The 19,601-nt window shown below is 37.6% G+C and overlaps 1 protein-coding gene across 1 annotated transcript in view; it reads right to left on the bottom strand.

Moving 5' to 3' along the window:
- Positions 1-19,601, bottom strand: part of sos2 (son of sevenless homolog 2 (Drosophila)) — a 107,781-nt gene that overhangs the window by 5,073 nt on the left and 83,107 nt on the right. Inside the window, exons 10-20 of the mRNA XM_039740992.1 lie at positions 17,900-18,561; positions 17,527-17,608; positions 17,185-17,307; positions 16,264-16,376; positions 12,354-12,576; positions 11,026-11,145; positions 6,222-6,384; positions 5,231-5,348; positions 4,876-5,048; positions 4,500-4,616; positions 171-432 (exon numbers count right to left, since the gene is read on the bottom strand). Of these exons, the coding sequence (XP_039596926.1) occupies positions 171-432; positions 4,500-4,616; positions 4,876-5,048; positions 5,231-5,348; positions 6,222-6,384; positions 11,026-11,145; positions 12,354-12,576; positions 16,264-16,376; positions 17,185-17,307; positions 17,527-17,608; positions 17,900-18,561 (2,156 nt within the window). The remainder of the gene's footprint in view (positions 1-170; positions 433-4,499; positions 4,617-4,875; positions 5,049-5,230; positions 5,349-6,221; positions 6,385-11,025; positions 11,146-12,353; positions 12,577-16,263; positions 16,377-17,184; positions 17,308-17,526; positions 17,609-17,899; positions 18,562-19,601) is intronic.

The raw sequence follows: 19,601 nt of genomic DNA, 5'->3' as shown, positions 1-19,601 counted from the left end.
GCAGCAACACATATTTTACATTAAATGTCTATCTTTAATATGCAAATGATAAGACAGAGCTTACTTTGTAATAAATGTCATTAAATCATGTTTTTAAGCTTTAGGTAACAAGACTATATTGAAACTTCAATTTGCAGATACTTCATTTTTTAAAGTCCAATTGCCCTTACATGAGTTGAAGGAATCGATGTCCACAAACACTGAGCCATGTTCTGAGGAAGTGGCAGACTGCGGAGGAGTTGAGGGAGTATTCGGTGAAGTCGGCACAGATGGAGTCGTTTCCAGCTCGGTCTCTGCTATGCTTCTAAAGGTTATCTTGTGTGGGGGTTCCCTTTCCAGAGGCACTGGGTGGCCTTTAACGGTGCCTGAGGTAGAGGGGTGCCGTACAGGGCGGATTCCTGGGGACTTCAGACTGTACGTGGTTTTCCTTGGCTGCAGAAATGTAAACATTAGAGGTATTTCAGTGTGAAATCTAGAAGCGGTTACTGATAAAGAAATCTGATATATGTCATTTGAAAGCAGTAAAAACAGTTTTACAGGAGCAAATCTCAACACTTTAATTTTATACAGAATTAATAAAAGCTGTGAAGAGTGAATTACCTATTGGATTCAAGGGATTCAGCTTCAGCTAAATGACCCTTAAAAATGGCATTGGGCCCTGCACTTCACAGCTAATATTTTATAAAACTGAAGGCCATCTACGCTAATAGATATGTTAATGAGAGATAACAAAAACGTACATTTCAGATTACTCACTGGGTTTAGCTGCTGAAACTTAGAACTGATTTTTGATCATTTACATTGATTTGCTTGGCAGATACCTTTATCCAAAGCAACTTACAACAGAGGTAAACATAATCGAGTAACTTTAAGCTCCACATGTAGATGGAGAGGTAACAAAAGTTGATTACCACAAGTGAAAAAATGTAAAAACTAATAAATTTACAATCATAGATTAACAATCAAAGCAACTAAAATTAATGTAACAACAAATCAACCAACAATAAAAAATAGCACAAAGTAAAGTTTTTTTCTTCTTCAGAAAGTAAAAAAAAAAAAAAAATACTTTTAAATTAAAGGTTAGGTTTTGTAATTTTGCCTTTATCAAAACAGAAACAATGACGGGGAGAAATACAAACAAACAAACACACACACACATCCTTATATATAATATGATACTATCCGTATGTATAGCCGTATGTATGGTGATCGCGTCAATACCTCAGTTCAATACAAGTTAGAACCATGCAATGGGACTCAGCCTCTGTAGTTAGAACATAAAGTGGCAAACGCGGACGCAGTATTGTAATTACGTTACTGTAATCATGTTATTAGACTTAAGTGCAGCATTTGACACCATTGACCATTCTACAGTATTTTACTGCACAGGCTAGAAAACGATGTTGGGCTTACAGGCCCCGTGCTCGCTTGGTTTAGTTCTTATTTATCAAACTGATTCCAATATGTACAGAAATGTGCTGACAGGACTCAATCATTATACACAGAAGTTCAATATGGTGTCCCGCAGGGCTCAGTACTGGGACCTTTACTGTTTTCACTTTACATGCTTCCACTGGGATCTATCATTAGGAAACATAATGTTAATTTTCACTCGTATGCAGATGACACCCAGTTATACCTTTCATTTAGATCAAATGAAGTTTCTCCGATGTTGTCTTTAATTAGTTGTGTTAGTGAATTAAAGGAGTGGATGAATGAGAACTACTTGCCTTTAAACACAGATAAAACAGAGATGTTAATTGTTGGAGGGAATGACGCTGATCACAGCAATATTTTGTCATCATTTAACTAGGTTGGAATCCCAATTAATTTTACTGAATCAGCCCGCAATCTAGGAGTTCTTTGATTCTAGCATGTCATTTAAAGTACATTTTACAAAGTTGTCCAAAACATGTTTCTTCCATCTTAAAAAGGTTAGGAAATTAAGGTGCTTCCTAAATAAACAGGATTCTGAGAAATTAATTCATGCATTTATCTCTAGTAGGATTGACGTCTGCAATGTGGTGTTCACTGGCTGTCCAAACTGTTCTTTATACAGCCTCCAGTTAATCCAAAATGCGGCTGCAAGAATTATTACAAGAACAAGAAAATATGGCTCCCGGTTAAGTTTAGGGCAGATTTCAAAATCCTCCTTTTAACATATAAAGCATTAAATGGCCACGGTCCGGCTTAGTTGTCTGAACTTATCATGACTTACAAACCTGAGCGCACATTAAGATCTCAAGATGCCGGTCTGCTTATGATTCCAAGGATTAATAAAATAACAGTGGGAGGTTGAGCTTTTAGTTACAGGGCCCCTAAACTGTGGAATGGTCTTCCTGCTTCTATAAGAGATGCCCCTTCGGTCCCAGCCTTTAAATCTCGGCTGAAGACTCACTACTTCAGCTTAGCATATTCGGACTAGTGCTGCTGATTAACTGTACAGACTGCATCTCTGTTGTTAGTCATTAGCACTAAAACATAAGTAACATAATTGTTATAAATTGTTACTAACCCTCACCTATTCTGTTTCTGTTCTCTGTACTCAAATGTGGCAATTGGTGCCACGGATCACCTGCCAAGTTGTTTGCTTGTCTATGGTAAAGTCATCCCTGATGGAGGATCACAGTAATCATTGGAAAAAGGGGTCCTTTAATCGGATTGGCTAGCCGAGCAACGTTTCAGCCGTGGAATGGCCAAATGGGGAGGCAGCTTGATTGATGAGGTCTCCAGGACTCTAAAAATATCCAAATCTTATTATGTGATATCATCTACTGTTAAATTCTGCTCCATACGTCTAAAATGTTTATTATTATGCTGTATTAAGGATTTGTTCTGTTCTGTATATTGTATTGTATTTACCCCCTTCTTTTGACACCCACTGCACGCCCAACCTACCTGGAAATGGGTCTCTCTTTGAACTGCCTTTCCCAAGGTTTCTTCCATTTTTCCCTACAAGGTTTTTTTTGGGAGTTTTTCCTTCTCTTCTCAGAGAGTCAAGGCTGGGGGGCTGTTAAGAGGCAGGGCCTGTTAGCCCATTGCGGCACTTACTGTGTGATTTTGGGCTATACAAAAATAAACTGTATTGTATTGTATTGCATGATTGGCTAAGAATGTTTGAATGCTTCAGTGACGCCGCTGGATGGTGGAGTATAATAAGTCAGTGTTGGTTCGAGCAGATAACAGTAAGTTCGGTTGGTTTTTGGAACGTTGGTTTGGTGGGGCGTACTTTCCAGGACTAACATCGTCGACTGACTTAAACCCTTCAACAGCTCCAGAACCATAAGTAATTTAGAACGTATCGTCATTTGTTTGGTACGTCAAAATCTATCTTTGGGCAGTTCGGTTTTGGCATCCGTCCTTCTGACATCTATAGGCAAACTGAGTAATGACGGTCATTCTTTAAATTTTAGCTGATCTCAGATCTAAAATGATCACACCAACATAATTATTACTTCGACTCTGATTAGAGTCGTAACAGTCTGGTTGGTACCAGACTGACATACTGTATATAGCCATTATGAATCTGTCTCACATACATTATTTGAAAAGAACTGGGGAGGAGGGGTATGGACGAAATGGGTATTTTAACCTAAATTTCCAGTTTATAAGAGAGCTACCAAAAATGTTGACTGCCTGGCTAAACTATCCTAGTGTAGCCTGCCTGGTTCAAGAAGTAAGGCCCCATCACACTAAATTTTTTCGTGATATTTTTAGTTGCAGGAACCCTTTAAATAGTGACTCTGTGCAGCTGCAGCTAACTTCCTTGACCACCAGTTTTGTGGGGACATCACCAGCAACTCTGTCCAAACAGTTTGCATCTCACACCTACAATATGAAACATGTTTAATTTTTGTTAAGTTGTAGTGGTGGGCTCTGTTCGTGTGTGTGTGTGCAAGACCTGACATCCAATCAATACTAGTACAAAAGTAAAATGCACACTGATGCAGGCATGAAAGATAAGGAAAGTGTTTTTTTTTTGTTAAGCACAAACAGTAGACTGTCTCGTCTCTCTGATATCATGCGTTTATCATAACACGACAGAATGGAATAAGAGATAAACAGTACAGTTGAACTTGCTATACCTGGAAAGCCATTGTAAAGCACTAGCATTGTCAGGCAGCATGTTCTTGGCTGTCAGAATGAGGCAAGCATACAATTTGTTGGAAATATGAAACTGTACTGGAATGTTGTCTGAGAGTTGTGCAATTTGTCATCCCCTGCATTTTCTACTTTTGAAATTAGACATCCTCAGGTGAGAAGATCAGAAACTTTACTCTCCTAGTTCGAAAACCTCTCTGATTAGAAATTGTGTAAAGTTCTGCTGGTTTTAGAGGATACAGACATCTAGGTAGACATTTTTTTTTTTTAGAATTGTGATTCAATGCTTTAAACAGACTGAAAAAGGATAATATTAACCAGTACACACACACATTCTCTGTTAATAAGAAAGTTCACTGAAATAATCTACTCTGAAGAATGGTAAGATATGTACTTACATATCGAGGAGGCTGCTTGCAGTTACGAGGCTCTATCTCCAAGGACTTGTTGAACAGGTAATCTGAGAACTCCTTTTCACTCATATTTCCCATGGGATTCAGATTTTCAAAAAATTTCTAAAAATTAAAACAGGTTGAATTTTAACTTTACCACCATCTTAATTAACTAGAAACTGGCATTCAGTTAATTGAAATTGCACAGCAACAAATGAAGTTATCTTTTCTAATTTTTGATACTGCAAAAATACACAGTACATATTAATAATGTCTTTTTAATCAATGCCAAGAAATTTGTATTCTTGATAACCTGACTGTGTTCAAAAACACATTCTACTCAACCCTAGAATTTAGGGTCATGAAGAAGTCAGCCACCTACCCTGACATCAGGCTCTTCTCTCAGGCAGTATGGCTGATTCTGGTACTGCTGGATTTCCCCTGTTATTTCTGCCACCTTCCGACGCTTACTAAAGTTAATTAACTCTTTACCATGGCGTTTCAGAAAATCAGGATTTCCTTCTTCTGTCTTAAGGATGTTTGTCAAATATATCCCTGGAAGAATGCAGGAATAAAAATCTTAAAAGATCATACTGGGCAAATTAGCAATGTAAAGCCTACTGACAAAACACAAATTATAAAATGCACTTTTCGTGGAGTTTGTGATACCTTGAATAGACAGCATCATCACTTTAATATAAAAAATGTGAACTCCTCATGAAAATGAAATCTCTTACCAAAGAAAGGCACACAAGGTGGGTTGATTGATTTGAGTTTAGCCAAGTACTTTTTAAAGTGATCCTGACTAAGTTCTACAGCCTCCTCAAGTATTTTCTTTTTCCTCTCAGGTACAGCCTATTCAAATACAACATAAGAAAAATGTCAGGGCAATATATAGCACATTTAGTACATTTACACTTTAAGTATGTGGGGGCAAATGTTCTTAACCTTTGTGCTCTGCCCCAGTTTTACATTTACTGTGAAAATTATTAGTTGAGTCATGAGCAATAAGCCCATGAAATAAGAAAAGTCTGATTCTTTATGTTTTTATCAACTTGAATTTAACATCTGTTCAATATGTGCTTCCTGACTTTCAGGCAGTTGTCAGGAGATCTAGAACACAGGCACATGTCTGCAGACTTTTCATGAGTGGCATATTCCAGCATCCTCCCTTCACTGTCCTTGACTGCTCTACATATTAATTTCTCATTCAGTCATTGTTTATAACTAACCAAGAAAAAAAACCTCAAAGAACATAAATGTCTACTCAGCACGAACTTCTGTTAATGTCAAACCTAGTCGTTTTTGTATTTTCAACCTCTGGAAATGTGGAAGTCAACCTTATGTTGTAGTAATCTAAAACACAAGAAGCTCATTAGTTGTGTGGATCGGGCACAGTCTTCCTAGCCTCTTATGCTAAAGCAACAGAAAAAAAAAAGTGTGCAAAGAAACATGCTTCTACTGCCCCAATTGCGATGTCAGGCAGTGCACTTTTGACTGTTTCAAAACATGTCACATGAAGGACGTGTACTAAATCTGCAACACTACAGCAGACATATCTTTCTTACTGTATTCGTGTTGACGTTTTGATATTTGCAGGTTTCAATCACATAGAACATTTTTTCTTGTCAAAAAAGTTAAACTTTCTGAAGACTGCGCTGAGGATATGCATGAGGTTAAGTGTGAAAAGAATAAGCTGAAGGGGGGGATGCGAATTTGGGTACTTACCTCAAATGTATGATCAAGTCGATACACTGGCACAGAATTGATTGCACTAACAATCTCTAACACACCATTAAAATTGTTCAGCTCCTGGAACACCTGGAGGATGTCGATTATTCGGGTTAAAATTGCAACCCTCTCCTCATGGTTTTCAGCTTCCACTATACACCTGGAGAAAAAAAAAAAAAAATCTTATCTTTAGTTTATTAGTTGGAAAAAGGCATGTAAACTGTAGATCAAGCAGTGCTCTTCCCCAATTTTCTACTTTTTTATTGTCACCCGCGAGTACAAAGTTACAGTAGCCCTTTCCACAAGCAGTCAGGAGTGAACACTAAAATGAGTGGATAAACTGTGGCTGTACCAACTTTTGGTCAGTATTCTTGGAGTTTAATCTGATAAGAAAAAAAAACATCAATCAAGGATAAGCTGATCTGTACAGCTGAAAAGGTATCTAAAAGGACATTTTTTAAATATTATAAGTGCAAGCTGAACTTTGGCTGAATTTCTTGGACATAATATTGCACCAATAAGTAGACAGCAGATGTGTAATAGCAAGAAGCAATTACTGCATTTATTATGTAGTACCGCTGGTAAGTCAGAAGTTGCAATTGCATTATTTGTGACCTCCATCTTCAAGCTACCAAGTGGGAAAGTAAATATGGATAATCCCATGAAAGCTGCAGTTTGGCAGGTGTTCCAGCAACAAATGGTAATAGTTCGGACTGAAAATGAAAGAGATGAGCAAGAAAGGTGAAAAAGGTATGTGTTGTCATGTCTAAAAAAGATTATTCTCTTGGCAATAATAAATAGTACTATTCATGCTTTGAAGTGGTCTGATACAAAGGAGCATTTGAAGTCTTTTCCCTGTGGATTAAGGAGCAAATTTATGCCACTATTTACATAGCCCACAGGAGTAAAATATTACACATTATTATCTCTGACCCATGTCTACGCAGTCCATAAAGCAACTACCACCACTAATTGCAATATACAAACAGTAGTGCATATGCACTGTTAGTATGTTACCGTTTGTGCTAATAATGTTAATGTTTAATATTATCCCGAAAGTCTTGCACCACAAAATTGTTTTATCCGTGTCAAGTAGTGCTGGGAGGTATGACCAAAATTCTATATTATGGTATTTTTCTAAATTATCCCAGTTTTACGGTATTCAACAGTATTTTCTTCCCATGCATGAGTGGATGATAACCACATTTTCCAGAGCAGTTACTGCAGTAGACTGGCTAAGAATAACCAATTCCACTGTCATGAGCATTGTACACTGTACAAAAAAAATTTATGTGCACACAAGTATTAATACAGGTTTGCATGGCCCCATAAAGTGATAGTTGTCAAGGGGGTGGCACTAATGGAAAAGGAATTACACTGCATGACAGATGCAGTCAAAATATAGAACCTTTTTATTGAACAAATTTTGCAAACAACTTAAACTATAATTTTGACAACATATTTTCAACCATCCAAAGAGGCATTTAGACTTAGTAAAATATCCAGAGGTGATTGTCAAAAGTTGTATTGCACTGAACATGTCTTAGAAAAGGAATCAATAGTAAATATTTTTTGTAAACCAACTACACTTTCTGTTAATGTTAACAATCTCTGTTCACTGACACGATGAAGTGACTTTTTAAACAACTTTACCATCTTTAAACTGCATAATATTTAAACTAACTAGCAACTTGGCACGCACTACGCTGCGCGTTGGATGACCACAGATGAAGGACTCAATCATAAGGACCTCTCGTCGGGTGTCTCATTGGCATGCTTTTGCCTCTTTCTTTCGCGATCACGGCGTAATCTGTCTTCTCTCTCTATAGGGGTTTCAGTTGCCTTTCGTTGTGCAGCAGGGATGCATCGTCGAGCTAATCTGTGTGAATGCCGAGTGTCCGTTTCTTGCGAGGGACTGTCGGACTGTCACGCCTTTGCCTCTTTGCTTCGTGATCACGCTGTAATGGGTCCTCTCTCGCAGCAGCAGGTTTAGTTGTGTTTCGTTTTGGCATTGTTCCGTAAGGTCTCCTCCGTACAAGTGCACATGGGTAGCTGAAGACGGACAGGCATAGTGGGTATAGTGAAACACACAAATTGGTGACCAGGGGAACCATCCGACTCAGACGCGGAGCTCAAAATACTCAAGTGCACGTTATTTATAACGTATTTTTTTTTGTTATGAACTTCCCCAAAAGAGTTGATCCATGTAAATAGTTAATACCGGTAGTATATGAACAATATAATCTGTTGTAGTACGGGCGTTAATTAGTGTCACACCTCATAACCTGCATACACCACGTGTTTGGCTGTAACGCCAAAAGCGCGGTGGACGCTGTAAGGGTAGGTTGTGGTTTCTGTTTCTTTTGTGATTTTTTTATTTCATTTTATTGATTATTTAATAGGCAGAGAGGAGAAGACGTTAATGTGACGCTCTGTCTATTTCTTTACTTTTGTTTTGAAAAGATTTTCGGGAACAGGAAAAATAAAAGCAAAGGGGAAAGAACGGAGGGGGGTAAGCAGGAATTCTGAGAGGGGACGGACTGGGGCTTTTCTACGGGGCGGCTATACAGCCAAAAGGAACGCGGACCCGGACACGGCGCTGGGTTTTTATTATACAGATAAATAATAACAATAACATAAATAATAGTGCAACTTCCAGTAATAATACTATTACTTCAAGACTTCAAGCCCAGGTGCATTACACAGTATTCACCAAATAAAAATAAAATAAAACAAGTGGAACTTGGTGATGACATCTTTACAAACTGAACCATCATTTAGGCAAATTACATTAATATGGACCGTGCTTCAAGCTAAGCTATATACATAAACAATAAAGCTGCAATTTACATTTGTAATGCAATTTGTGGTATAGTCCTACGGAATCGTATAAGGGCCATGGTGAAGAAGAAAAAAATACAGACACAGGGAAGAAAAAAAAAAAACAAACTGTATGACTTTATTCTCGACATTTCCACTTTATTTTTGATGCTTATGTCGAAATTAAAGTCGACATTTCCACTTTATTCTCTGCGTTTATGTCGAGATCAAAGTCGACATTTCCACTTTATTCTGATAGTTTATTTTATAAAAAAAGGAGAATGTTGTAAACTAAACTTCATCCTAAAAACATTTTTTAATTTACTAGGTTTTCTCAAACCACGTCATAAGCTAATGTAGCACACTAAATGCTTTTGTGTTGTGTTCCCCAAACCAGTTGTTAATCACTACGCTTCTTAAACTGACATCCTCCGCACTAAGAGGTGCCGCCAGCAGCGATCTCCACACAGAATCCATTCACTTCATGATATTCCTGCTCTCTGAAAATTTAGAATGCTAAGATATATACTTTATGTCATTTTCATGATGAAATGCATTAAAGCATGTATTAAACATGCACAGTAGTGGGGTGGCAGTGCTGCTCCCTCGCAGTAATGGGTCCCCAGGTGTATGTTCAGTGTAGAGAACTTTATGGCAGGTGTGACGAGGCTCCAAAAAACAGAATGTATGAATGGGTATCGCATAGGTTTAACTTAAATATTGTTCAAATTTCATTATTGCATGCGTGCTTGTCTGTCTGACGTACCAAACCCTCAGCTCCTATTCTTCCTTTTTCTTTCTCCATCTAACCAATCACCACATGATAAACATCTTTGTGAAATTAAAGCTAGTTATACATTATCCCACGGACTGTTCAGAACTTTAAAAAAATCTTCATTACACATGTTTAGTTATGCCATCCATTCAGGGTTGCGCCCATCCCAGCAAGCATTGTGTGCAAGGCAGGAGCAGATCCTGAATGCCAGCACATCGCAGGGTGAATACGAGCAACATGTACACTAGAAGGGTCAATATAGCAAAACAAAACCCCACAACCTACATGACTTTGAAAGGAGACTAAAAGCACATGGAGTAAACCCACCAGAAAAACATGCAAATTCAAAGCAGGGAACACCCGGGACCCCTTTGCTGCAAAGCAGCAGTGCAATCTCCACACCACCGTGCCCCCACATGATTAATACATGCTTTAATGCATTTCATCATGAAAATTATATCAAGTATTTATCTTAGCATTCTACATGTTCAGGGAGCAGGAATATCATGAAATTAATGTATTCAGTGTGCTGCCTGCGCCTCCTCTTAGTGCAAGAGGAAGTCAGTTTAAGAAGCATGTAGCAATTATCATGGCTCGGACAACACAACACAAAGAAGTTAATATGCTACATAACTTATGACGGGGTTTGAGAATATCTAGTAAATTAAATATTCATTTTAAGATGAAGTTTAGTTTAGGATGTTCTACTTTAATGACAAATAACGAGAATAAAGTCAACATGTCGACTTTAATCGTGACATAAACAGTGAGAAAAATGTAGAAATGGAGGTGGAACAGTTAAATTCCCAAACTGTATACGTTTTAGGCCGCAGTTGCATATTGATACCCTACCCATGAAAATCATGAATAGAAGAGGAAACATGAATTAGGAAAGTTCTGTGTTCCTCTATTTCCTCTACCACAACTTCTATCCAATCTTGGAAGTAACTGAAAACAAATAAATTTCCTCCGTTTATCATTAATTTTCACCCCACCCACTTTACTTTTCATCACATACCATCCTATCCAAGTCAACATAAATGATTATATTGTAAAAGAAATTTGTACTTAAATACTACATGAGATACATAAGGTAAATAAGGCATTCTAAAATAGATGTTAATAAGTTTTTAATTTCTCAGTGAATCAAGAAGTCTTAAGAAAACTTCTTAACATTTCCTTTTAGAACAGTTGCACGTTACTCACTTCTCAAACCACAGAGTCAGGTTAGTGGTATGTCTGATCATTTTTAAAAGATTAGGAGAGTTTTTTTCTTTGTCTTCTTTGGTCCAGACGCTGCCCACAAGTTCAGAAGGCTGTACAGCTCTTAAGGAAAATGAGAACGATGGTGTTAGATTGCTACACAATTAACATAAAACTGCAACTCTCATAATTACTTCTTCAGGTTTTATATAATTATATTGCTACTTTTCCAACGTAGGTTTCACAAGAGTGAGGTGGGTTCTCTAACATAAGTAGAGAAAGAATGTAAAAACTCATCACTCCAGATAGACTTCAAAACAAGTATGTATATGTCATACTAAGTAGCTAGACTCACAAAGGCTAAACAAAATCTGAGATTGCTGAAAAAGGGTCAATGGAAAGTGTAGTCACACAATTCTTCATTTAATTTTCAAATTCTGTGAATACATTTCTGTGCCATTTTAGCTAGAAATATATTTCATGCTTAATAGATAGACAGGCATGTTACTTTAGAATTACATGTACTTCTCTAAACCAGACCAAGTCCATTTTGCTTCTTAAAAGTTTTTGGTGCCCTTCTGTTCCCTAGGAAAACTGTGCTAAAGAAATGTGATAAAGGATTTCAAATTAGTCATCAGTGTTATGAAACACTTTCTAAACAAGGGATACAATTCTTGTTTAATTGTCCGCTCGCTGTTTTAAGGTGGAGATATTTGGTAAGTCAGGCCTTTTGTTTCACATTTGTAATGGTGTCCATTTGGGTGTTATTGTTAGCTCTAGGGGAGATACATAATCAATACTAACCATTTGATCACTGGTATGTAACAACTTAAAAACAAAATAAATACTATTTTTACAAGAATTCTGAGGTAAACGCATGTTAGCATCTACTGAATGAATGGCTTAAAGACAGCAGATCACGAAAAGCAGCAATTTGAACAATCTTATATAGGAAGAAACGGCCCAGAACTGCCAGGTTTACAAATGCAGGATTTCCTGCAAATGCATTCAGTAATAATGGACTACTGCTGGTGCACTTAGTGATAATCTTGATCACCCATGTAACAAAAATCTAATGGTCACCTTCTCATTTTTGAGATTAGTCTTAATCAGCACCAACCACACCACTGCTAGTTTTGCAAACAGAACATGAAAATGCATGCTTTCACAACAACTTTCATTTAAAAGAATAAACTGCAAAAAACTGCACATTTAACTGATTCTTTGAGCAGAAGCATTTGTTTGTTTTACAAAGTATAAATTAAAGAATTATGAAATTTTGCCATGAGATGCTACAAATTTTGATAAACAATATACTGAATGTAACTCACCTATAGAAATCGGACTCAAGAAGTGTCAGTTGCCGAGCAATTTCAATAGGATGAAGGGTAATGAGTTCAAATGTATCCGTCTGCCCTGGGCGGCTGATGTGCCATTCAATGGGAGGGGGTAGGCTTTCAAATGTGATGTTGTGACTGAATCCATTTGACTGGGTTTGTTTCTTGCGATTAATGATTTTCTTAATAGATTCCACCCATTTCCTCATTGATTTACCTAAGAAAAAAAAAAAATCATTGACTTCTTCACTAACATACAAAAAATCAACAATAACAATTATCAATCTGTTAATTCATTCATTTATTAGTACTCTGCCTGGAAAAATAAGTTAATCAATGCCTCAACAGACAATTTTTTAAACTGCAGACAGCTTGTACTGTATTAAGTTTTAATTTTGCCCAACTAAAACAGAATGAATTAAAAGACAATATAACTACAGGGGCAATTCACTGTGACGATGCGGGTTTGGCTCTACGCTCCCATCACCAATTGGGAGCCCTTCAACCCAACACCGTCGGTAATGTCACCGATGAGCTAGACAGTTGAGGCAATAAACAAATTGAGCAAGGGGATGGTTCAAAAAGGTGCATAGTGCTTTTATTAAAAAGACAATCAAAACAAAAACAGTGTTCAATAAATAGTGCAGTGCTTTCCAAAAAAGAGTCATTAAATAAATAATCCTGAAAAGACAAACGCGGAGGTAAAAAAAACAATAAGAAAAACAATCCTTTAAAACGAGGTTAAAACGTTCTACAGGAAACAGTCTTTAAAATCATTAGCAAGCTCGGTGTCTTTCACTCCAGCTTCTCTCCTGCTTCACCCATCTGGGCCCCGCAACAAGTGAGACGCCCTCTCTCTGCAGCTGAACTTCACAATATCTGCTTCTACTACTACAGCCAGTCGCCTTACCGATCCTTGGCTCTGGTCGGTTCCCCCTGACAGTGACTTGGGAATTCCTCTGTGACCAAGGCTCTCACGCAGGGAACTCCACATCCCAAGTTCCGACTCTCGCTACCTTCTGCGGAGAGTACTGCACCTTCCGGTCACTCCCGCCCTTCAAAACAAGCTCTGCGGGAGCGACCATAACCACTACTTCTCCCAGGTGTTGGCCAAACACCCAGGCTGTCTACTCAGCTGCCGCTCGCTCACCCGCTTCCTGCTGCATCGACTTGCTTGCTCTCTCTCTCTCCTGTTCGTTCGTCTCACTGTTTCCGGCTGCAACCTTCGTTTACTTCTTTTTCTTTTTCTTTCCGATTTGTTCCCTCTCCCAACCGACTCGCGCTTCTTTTATACAGTGAGGGGCCATAGCAGCTGCAGCACATTAGCCACGGGAACAATCAAGGATGTGGGCAATTCCTCACTTGTGCACTAGGTGAGAAACGCCCACACTGCAGATCGCCCCGCGGCTTGCTACAACCACTATGTCCCCTCACGAAACCGCGAGCGCGGTGATTATCTATTTAAAAACTGGCCTTTGCTAAGCGAGCTGTGGACCCATAACACCACATTCATATTCAAAGTAATCTCTTATATTTTCTTCTTGTATTGCACCAGTAACTTTAAAGCATCTGTTTCAGACTGTTTAGAACTTAACAGTAGAGGAAAAGGAAAACATTGCAGATGCCAAAGGATCAAAAGCTGCTTCAGACACTTTATTATTTGGAAACAGAAAAGCAGTGCGGAGACGAGTACAAGTTCAAAAGACTATTAGCAGAATCATACATCACAAGGAAAGGTAATAGTCAAATTTATATAATATCAAATGTCCTGTAGACCCAATGTGCAATTTCAACATCAATAATGGCCCATCTAAAGGATCGTGGTGGAAAAAAGTGGCATTGAAATAAAGGAGAGAAACAACATAGGAACCAATGGCAGAAAGAGAGAGAGAGAGAGAGAGAGAGAGACCCCGTTTCATCTTGACAACGTGGAACGCAATCTTATACATCACACCAATTGTTAAGTTAAAATGCCACCCAAGACAGCATCCTCCCTCAACATTGCTAATTTTCAGGATTCTTTCCTAAAGCTATATTCAGACTTTTGTTGTCCATCTTATTTTCTATTATACTTTGTATACCTTGTATTGGTATTATTAGACTTTAATAAATACCACTATGCTTTTACATTCTAATACTTTGTCTTAAAATCCTTAGTGAGTGAAATAAACATTAGGGGACCTAATGTGGGAAGATTGTTGCTTTCTTGCCCACAAGATTAAGGCTGAGAGGTCACATCATATACAGTAGAAGAGCAAGTGTGGTAGAAATAAGATTTTGTTGCGTTGGTAAGTAGCATACATTAATCCCTCCTCGATCGCGGGGGTTGCGTTCCAGAACCCCCCACGATAGATGAAAATCCGCGAAGTAGAAACCATGTTTGTGTAGTTATTTTTATATATTTTAAGCCCTTATAAACTCTCCCACACTGTTAACATTATTAGAGCCCTCTAGACATGAAATAACACCCTTTAGTCAAAAGTTTAAACTGTGCTCCGTGACAAGAGAGATGACAGTTCTTTCTCACAATTAAAAGAATGCAAATAGATCTTCTTTTCTTCAGGAGCAGAGAATTTCAGAGAGAGAGAGCTCGCGCTCGCAAAGAAAAGCAAACAATCAAAAAATCAATATGTGTGTTTTTAAGTTTGCCGCTGCATTTTTTACAGGAGCGTCAGTATCTTCTAAGCAAACAGCCTCTGTGCAAACAGCCCTCTGCTCACATCTCCTCCGTCAGGCGCAGAGAACGTCAGAGAGAGAGAGCGAGATTAACCAAACCATCAAAAAATCAATAAGTGTGCTTTTGGAAGCACCGCGATAAAGCGGCATTTCTTAGAGGTGCGTCCGTATCCACTAGGCAAACAGCTTCTGTGCAAACAGCACCTCTGCTCACAGGCCCTCCGTCCGGCGCAGAGAATGTCAGAGGGTGAGATAGAGGCATAGACAAGCAAACAATCGAGCACCGCGCGGGATGCATACCTTATAGCATTGAGGAGTTTTAGTTAATATGTAATACATGCTCTGATTGGGTAGCTTCTAAGCCATCCGCCAATAGCTTCCCTTGTATGAAATCAACAGGGCAAACAAACTGAGGAAGCGTGTAGCATAAATTAAAGACCCATTGTACGCAGAAATCCGCGAACCAGCAAAAAATCCGTGATATATATTTAGATATGCTTACATTTAAAATCCGTGATAGAGTGAAGCCACGAAAGTCGAAGCGCGATATAGCGAGGGATTACTGTATACCCAAAAGAGAGCTCAGCCTTTGTATGTCTCGGGGACACCTGCATGTTTGTTGGTGCTGGTGCTAGCAAGTCCCTATGTGGAATACTGTGAAGTGAAATACTTGAGGCATAACTCTTACACATTTATGTTGATGGGATCCTATGTGGGATATTACAGGGTGACTTGGCAGTACGGCATCACTTAAATGCAGTTGTATAAATAGGATCTCATAGTGGGTCTTGATCTTAAAGGGCAAGAGTAGACAAACACAGTAATGAACATTAGTATTATCCAGGCACACAATAATAAAATAGTTTCACAAGTGACTGCAACAAGTGAGAACTGTGTCTATAAATCACCACTGTTCTTAAAATTATATATATTGAAACTACTACTAAACATTGTTGGAAAAGTGTGACACCAGCTTAAATTTACAAATATCTCAATGAGTGGCCCTGTTTCAAAAAAGAAACGTTATGTCTCTGCAGAGCACAACATGCATGGTACAAAGAAATTCTCTTATCTGCTGAAACATTGCGGATAGCTACCCATTTCTCCACTAAAGGGCTCAATCATGTTGATTTGCTGAAAGACACATAAATGTATACACTAGCAAATACAAATTCAGCCAGCACCATATCAGTACTTTACATGATCAAGTTAATATAGCTATACTCACCACGAAATGGGATTGAGCTGGAAATATACTCTTCTAACTTGCGCAACAAGTCAAAATCCCGTTCAAAATCATAAAAGTGATGTTCTACCCACTGCCGAAAAACATTGAGCACTCTAGAAAATAAAGTGAAAAATTAATATTTACCTTTTAACTATATTTCGAATTTGTTTTTAAGGTGTATTCTTGAAGCTAGTTTGATGGGTAGCATATAAAATATAAAACCACAGAGCAAGGCATTGTGAGACTACTTAAAAGAAAAAGTCCAATTGTTTCAATAAATGATTAGCAAGGTAAAGTGTGTTTGAAGATGTAACAATATCTAATATTCAATATTATTATTATTTCAAGTTATGATCTGCCCAGAAAAAGAAAAAAAAAACATTTACTAAATACAGGCTGATACTGATCACCAGTTTTGTGTTATTAGAACTGGCCAATTCCAAAATAGATTCAATTTTTTTTTTTTATCCATTTACACTTTTTTCCATGAAGGTCCTTTATAAACAAGCTGTGAAGAAGCCTTTTGTTTTATATTAAAGTGGTATTTTTACAATTAAACTAAAGACCATTTGTGGTAACTTTTCATTTTTGTTTAATAAAATTACATTCTGTAGGTTAATAAAGTGTTATCTTATCTTATGGTTGTTCATTATTCACACACAGACAAGAAGTAGCTAGGGTTTGGAGATATCTGCTACTTGCTTTGAAAACGTTCTGGTACCTATAATAAGGTTTTGATACTGGAATCAAAACTTTAATACCGATCCAACAAAAAATAGGACAACTGCTGAAATTCTCCTATCTCAGTTTATTATTCTATTTTATATAATACAAAGGGCAATATTTCTGTCTTCAGTCTCTCTCTTCACTTAAGGCATATTGACTCCTACTTAGAAGTACATAAAACACTAACAAAATTACCTAAGCTGAACAGGCTGGACATATTCTTTTCGAAACCTCTGTATTTCTGCTGCCATTGGCTGTTCCCGATTCCAAAGAACCTCTGTGTCCACTTCTGTTTGTTCCAGATCTGGAATTTCAATCCTAAAGAATAAACCATATCAAGAAACTGAACAACAGAGATGTAAACTAGTGAAAATCAAGCTCAATCATTTTTAATTTGAAAGCATGAAATATTGCCAAATGGCATATCTTCCTAAAACTAAAATATCCAATCACTTTCTGAAGCAACAATGATGCATTACTTCATGCCATATTTGTTGCACAACCTATATTTGGAGCAGAAACTCTATGGAGACATACCTGTCTATAAGCAAATTCAGCAGCTCATATGGCTTACAGAAGGAACGATAGGTTGTCAAAAAAGTGCGTACAAAATTGGGATCTGAAATAGTAAAATGAATAAGGTATTAGCCTGGATCTAAAGAATGTCTTTATAAATACTAATTGTTGTTTCTTAAAAATTCAGTTGAGACCATACTGTTGTTGGAATAAATTGAATGGAACATCTTAGCTGTACCAAATAAATAAAATATTTGGGGGAAGGAGGAAAAAAAAAAAGGAGGAACTAATGTAGCTAGTAAACCCAAGCAGAATTTAAATTTACCCTGTGTAAAGTGTACCTACTACTTATTACAGCAAAGAGCGCTTTTCAATTTCTGTTTGGTCTTCTCACCTGCATACATGTGATAAGTAAGCCTCTCAATTAGCTTGTCCACTGTGCCAGCCTTAATTATTGGAATACCAGTCTTACTCTGCACATTGTCCTCAAAGACTATATTTTCCTCAGAGTCCTCCACTGCAAAACGGTAAACTTCAGGTGATGGAAGGCGCAAAGGTTGGGCCTTCTCTTCATTTAACAGGACTGTATCAAGCATGCGATCCAAAGTGCTTCTGTACTGCAGTGAAACCAGCGCTGCCATCCAAGCACTCTTTTCTTCCATAGTTTTTGCACAGAATACAACAGAATTCTCATCTTTTCCAACAATTTCAAAAGCATTACGCACTTCCTGTGTTTCTTCCTGATCCACAATCCTCACTTTACGTAATACAAACTTTTCCTTCAGTCTATACTCAGCACTGGTGCTTGACCCTGGCAGTCGAGAGGACTGTCCATGATTAGCCTTGCAGCTGATCATAAGCCCATCAAAGAGGAAACAGTAGCGTTCATGTTTTGCACCAGCTCGGCAGAGAGGACCTTCCAGGATGAACTCACTGCAACACTGTCCAATGTCCTTTCCCTCCCATCCATCTATACTCTTCTGAATCTCATTCATCCGCTTAATGGCGACCTGTTTGCTTCGTACCTGCCGGCTGTATAGACGGAACATTGGCTCCCTAGAAATGGGATTCAAAAATATCTTAATTATAATTAAAATAATTGAAATGAATTACTTGCTTTTTTTTTACTTTAAGTCTGCAGAGCAAAAAAGTAGGATAATTGTAATAACTGCATCTCAGATTCAGGTAATACTTATTAAACCAAAAATTTGTATTTAATTATGCATTTCAAATTTTAAGTGGCCTCCAAAATGTATTTAGGCCACATTTTTAGAATGTAAATTCACAAACAGAAATGCATAGTATTTACAGTAGTCGAATGAAAACATTAAGCATTTGCTGACATAGATACTGATTATGATCACTCAAAATGAAGATGTGAGCTAGAAAAAAAAAAACCTGCAAATATGTAGCTAAGTAGCTTGTGAAGCACAAGAATAATTCATGAAATAAATGTAGAAAGTGGCTTAAAAAAACAAAAGCATGTTAAAAAAAGAAAACCTTCATAAATACTTCAAAATAAATTTGAAAGAGTGTAATGTGTATGTCATACTTAACTGCAAAACTATAAACAAAAATATGGAAAATTTGCCATTATTTAAATTTTGTTTTCTTCCTCTCATCAACACCATCCTCTCAATTATATTTATGATTTTTACATTTTTAAATATATGTCAAAGAATTTTATTTTACATGTCCTTGATCAAAACTGCAATGTAAAGAGGTAGATTCACAAGTTCAAACTCTGGATAAAGAAAAGGAGGAGGGGGATAGTGCTCTATCATGCCCGATAGTGCTGTGCGATATTTTCTCTGTCTCTCTAACAGCACTAATTACAACGGGACACCCTGGTCTTCCAATCATGGTTGTTTCAACCCTTGAATTTCCATCCCAGACGTGGTTAAAAAAATTAATTTAAAATGTGCAGTACTTTTAAAGTGTACGTTAACTAAACATAATGAGAAAATCACGAGTACTGACACCAGATACATAACACTGATCCCTGTGTTCTGGCAGCACAGCACCTAATGTCTAATTATGCATGCAGATTATCCATGTGTCCTCCTACTATCCTAAAACAAGCCTTAAAAAGGTAC

This window comes from Polypterus senegalus, chromosome 18 (assembly GCF_016835505.1).
Source record: "Polypterus senegalus isolate Bchr_013 chromosome 18, ASM1683550v1, whole genome shotgun sequence".
Classification (NCBI taxonomy): Eukaryota; Metazoa; Chordata; class Cladistia; order Polypteriformes; family Polypteridae; genus Polypterus; species Polypterus senegalus.
Note: the sequence above shows the minus strand (reverse complement) of the source record. Positions and strands in the feature narration are given on the sequence as shown.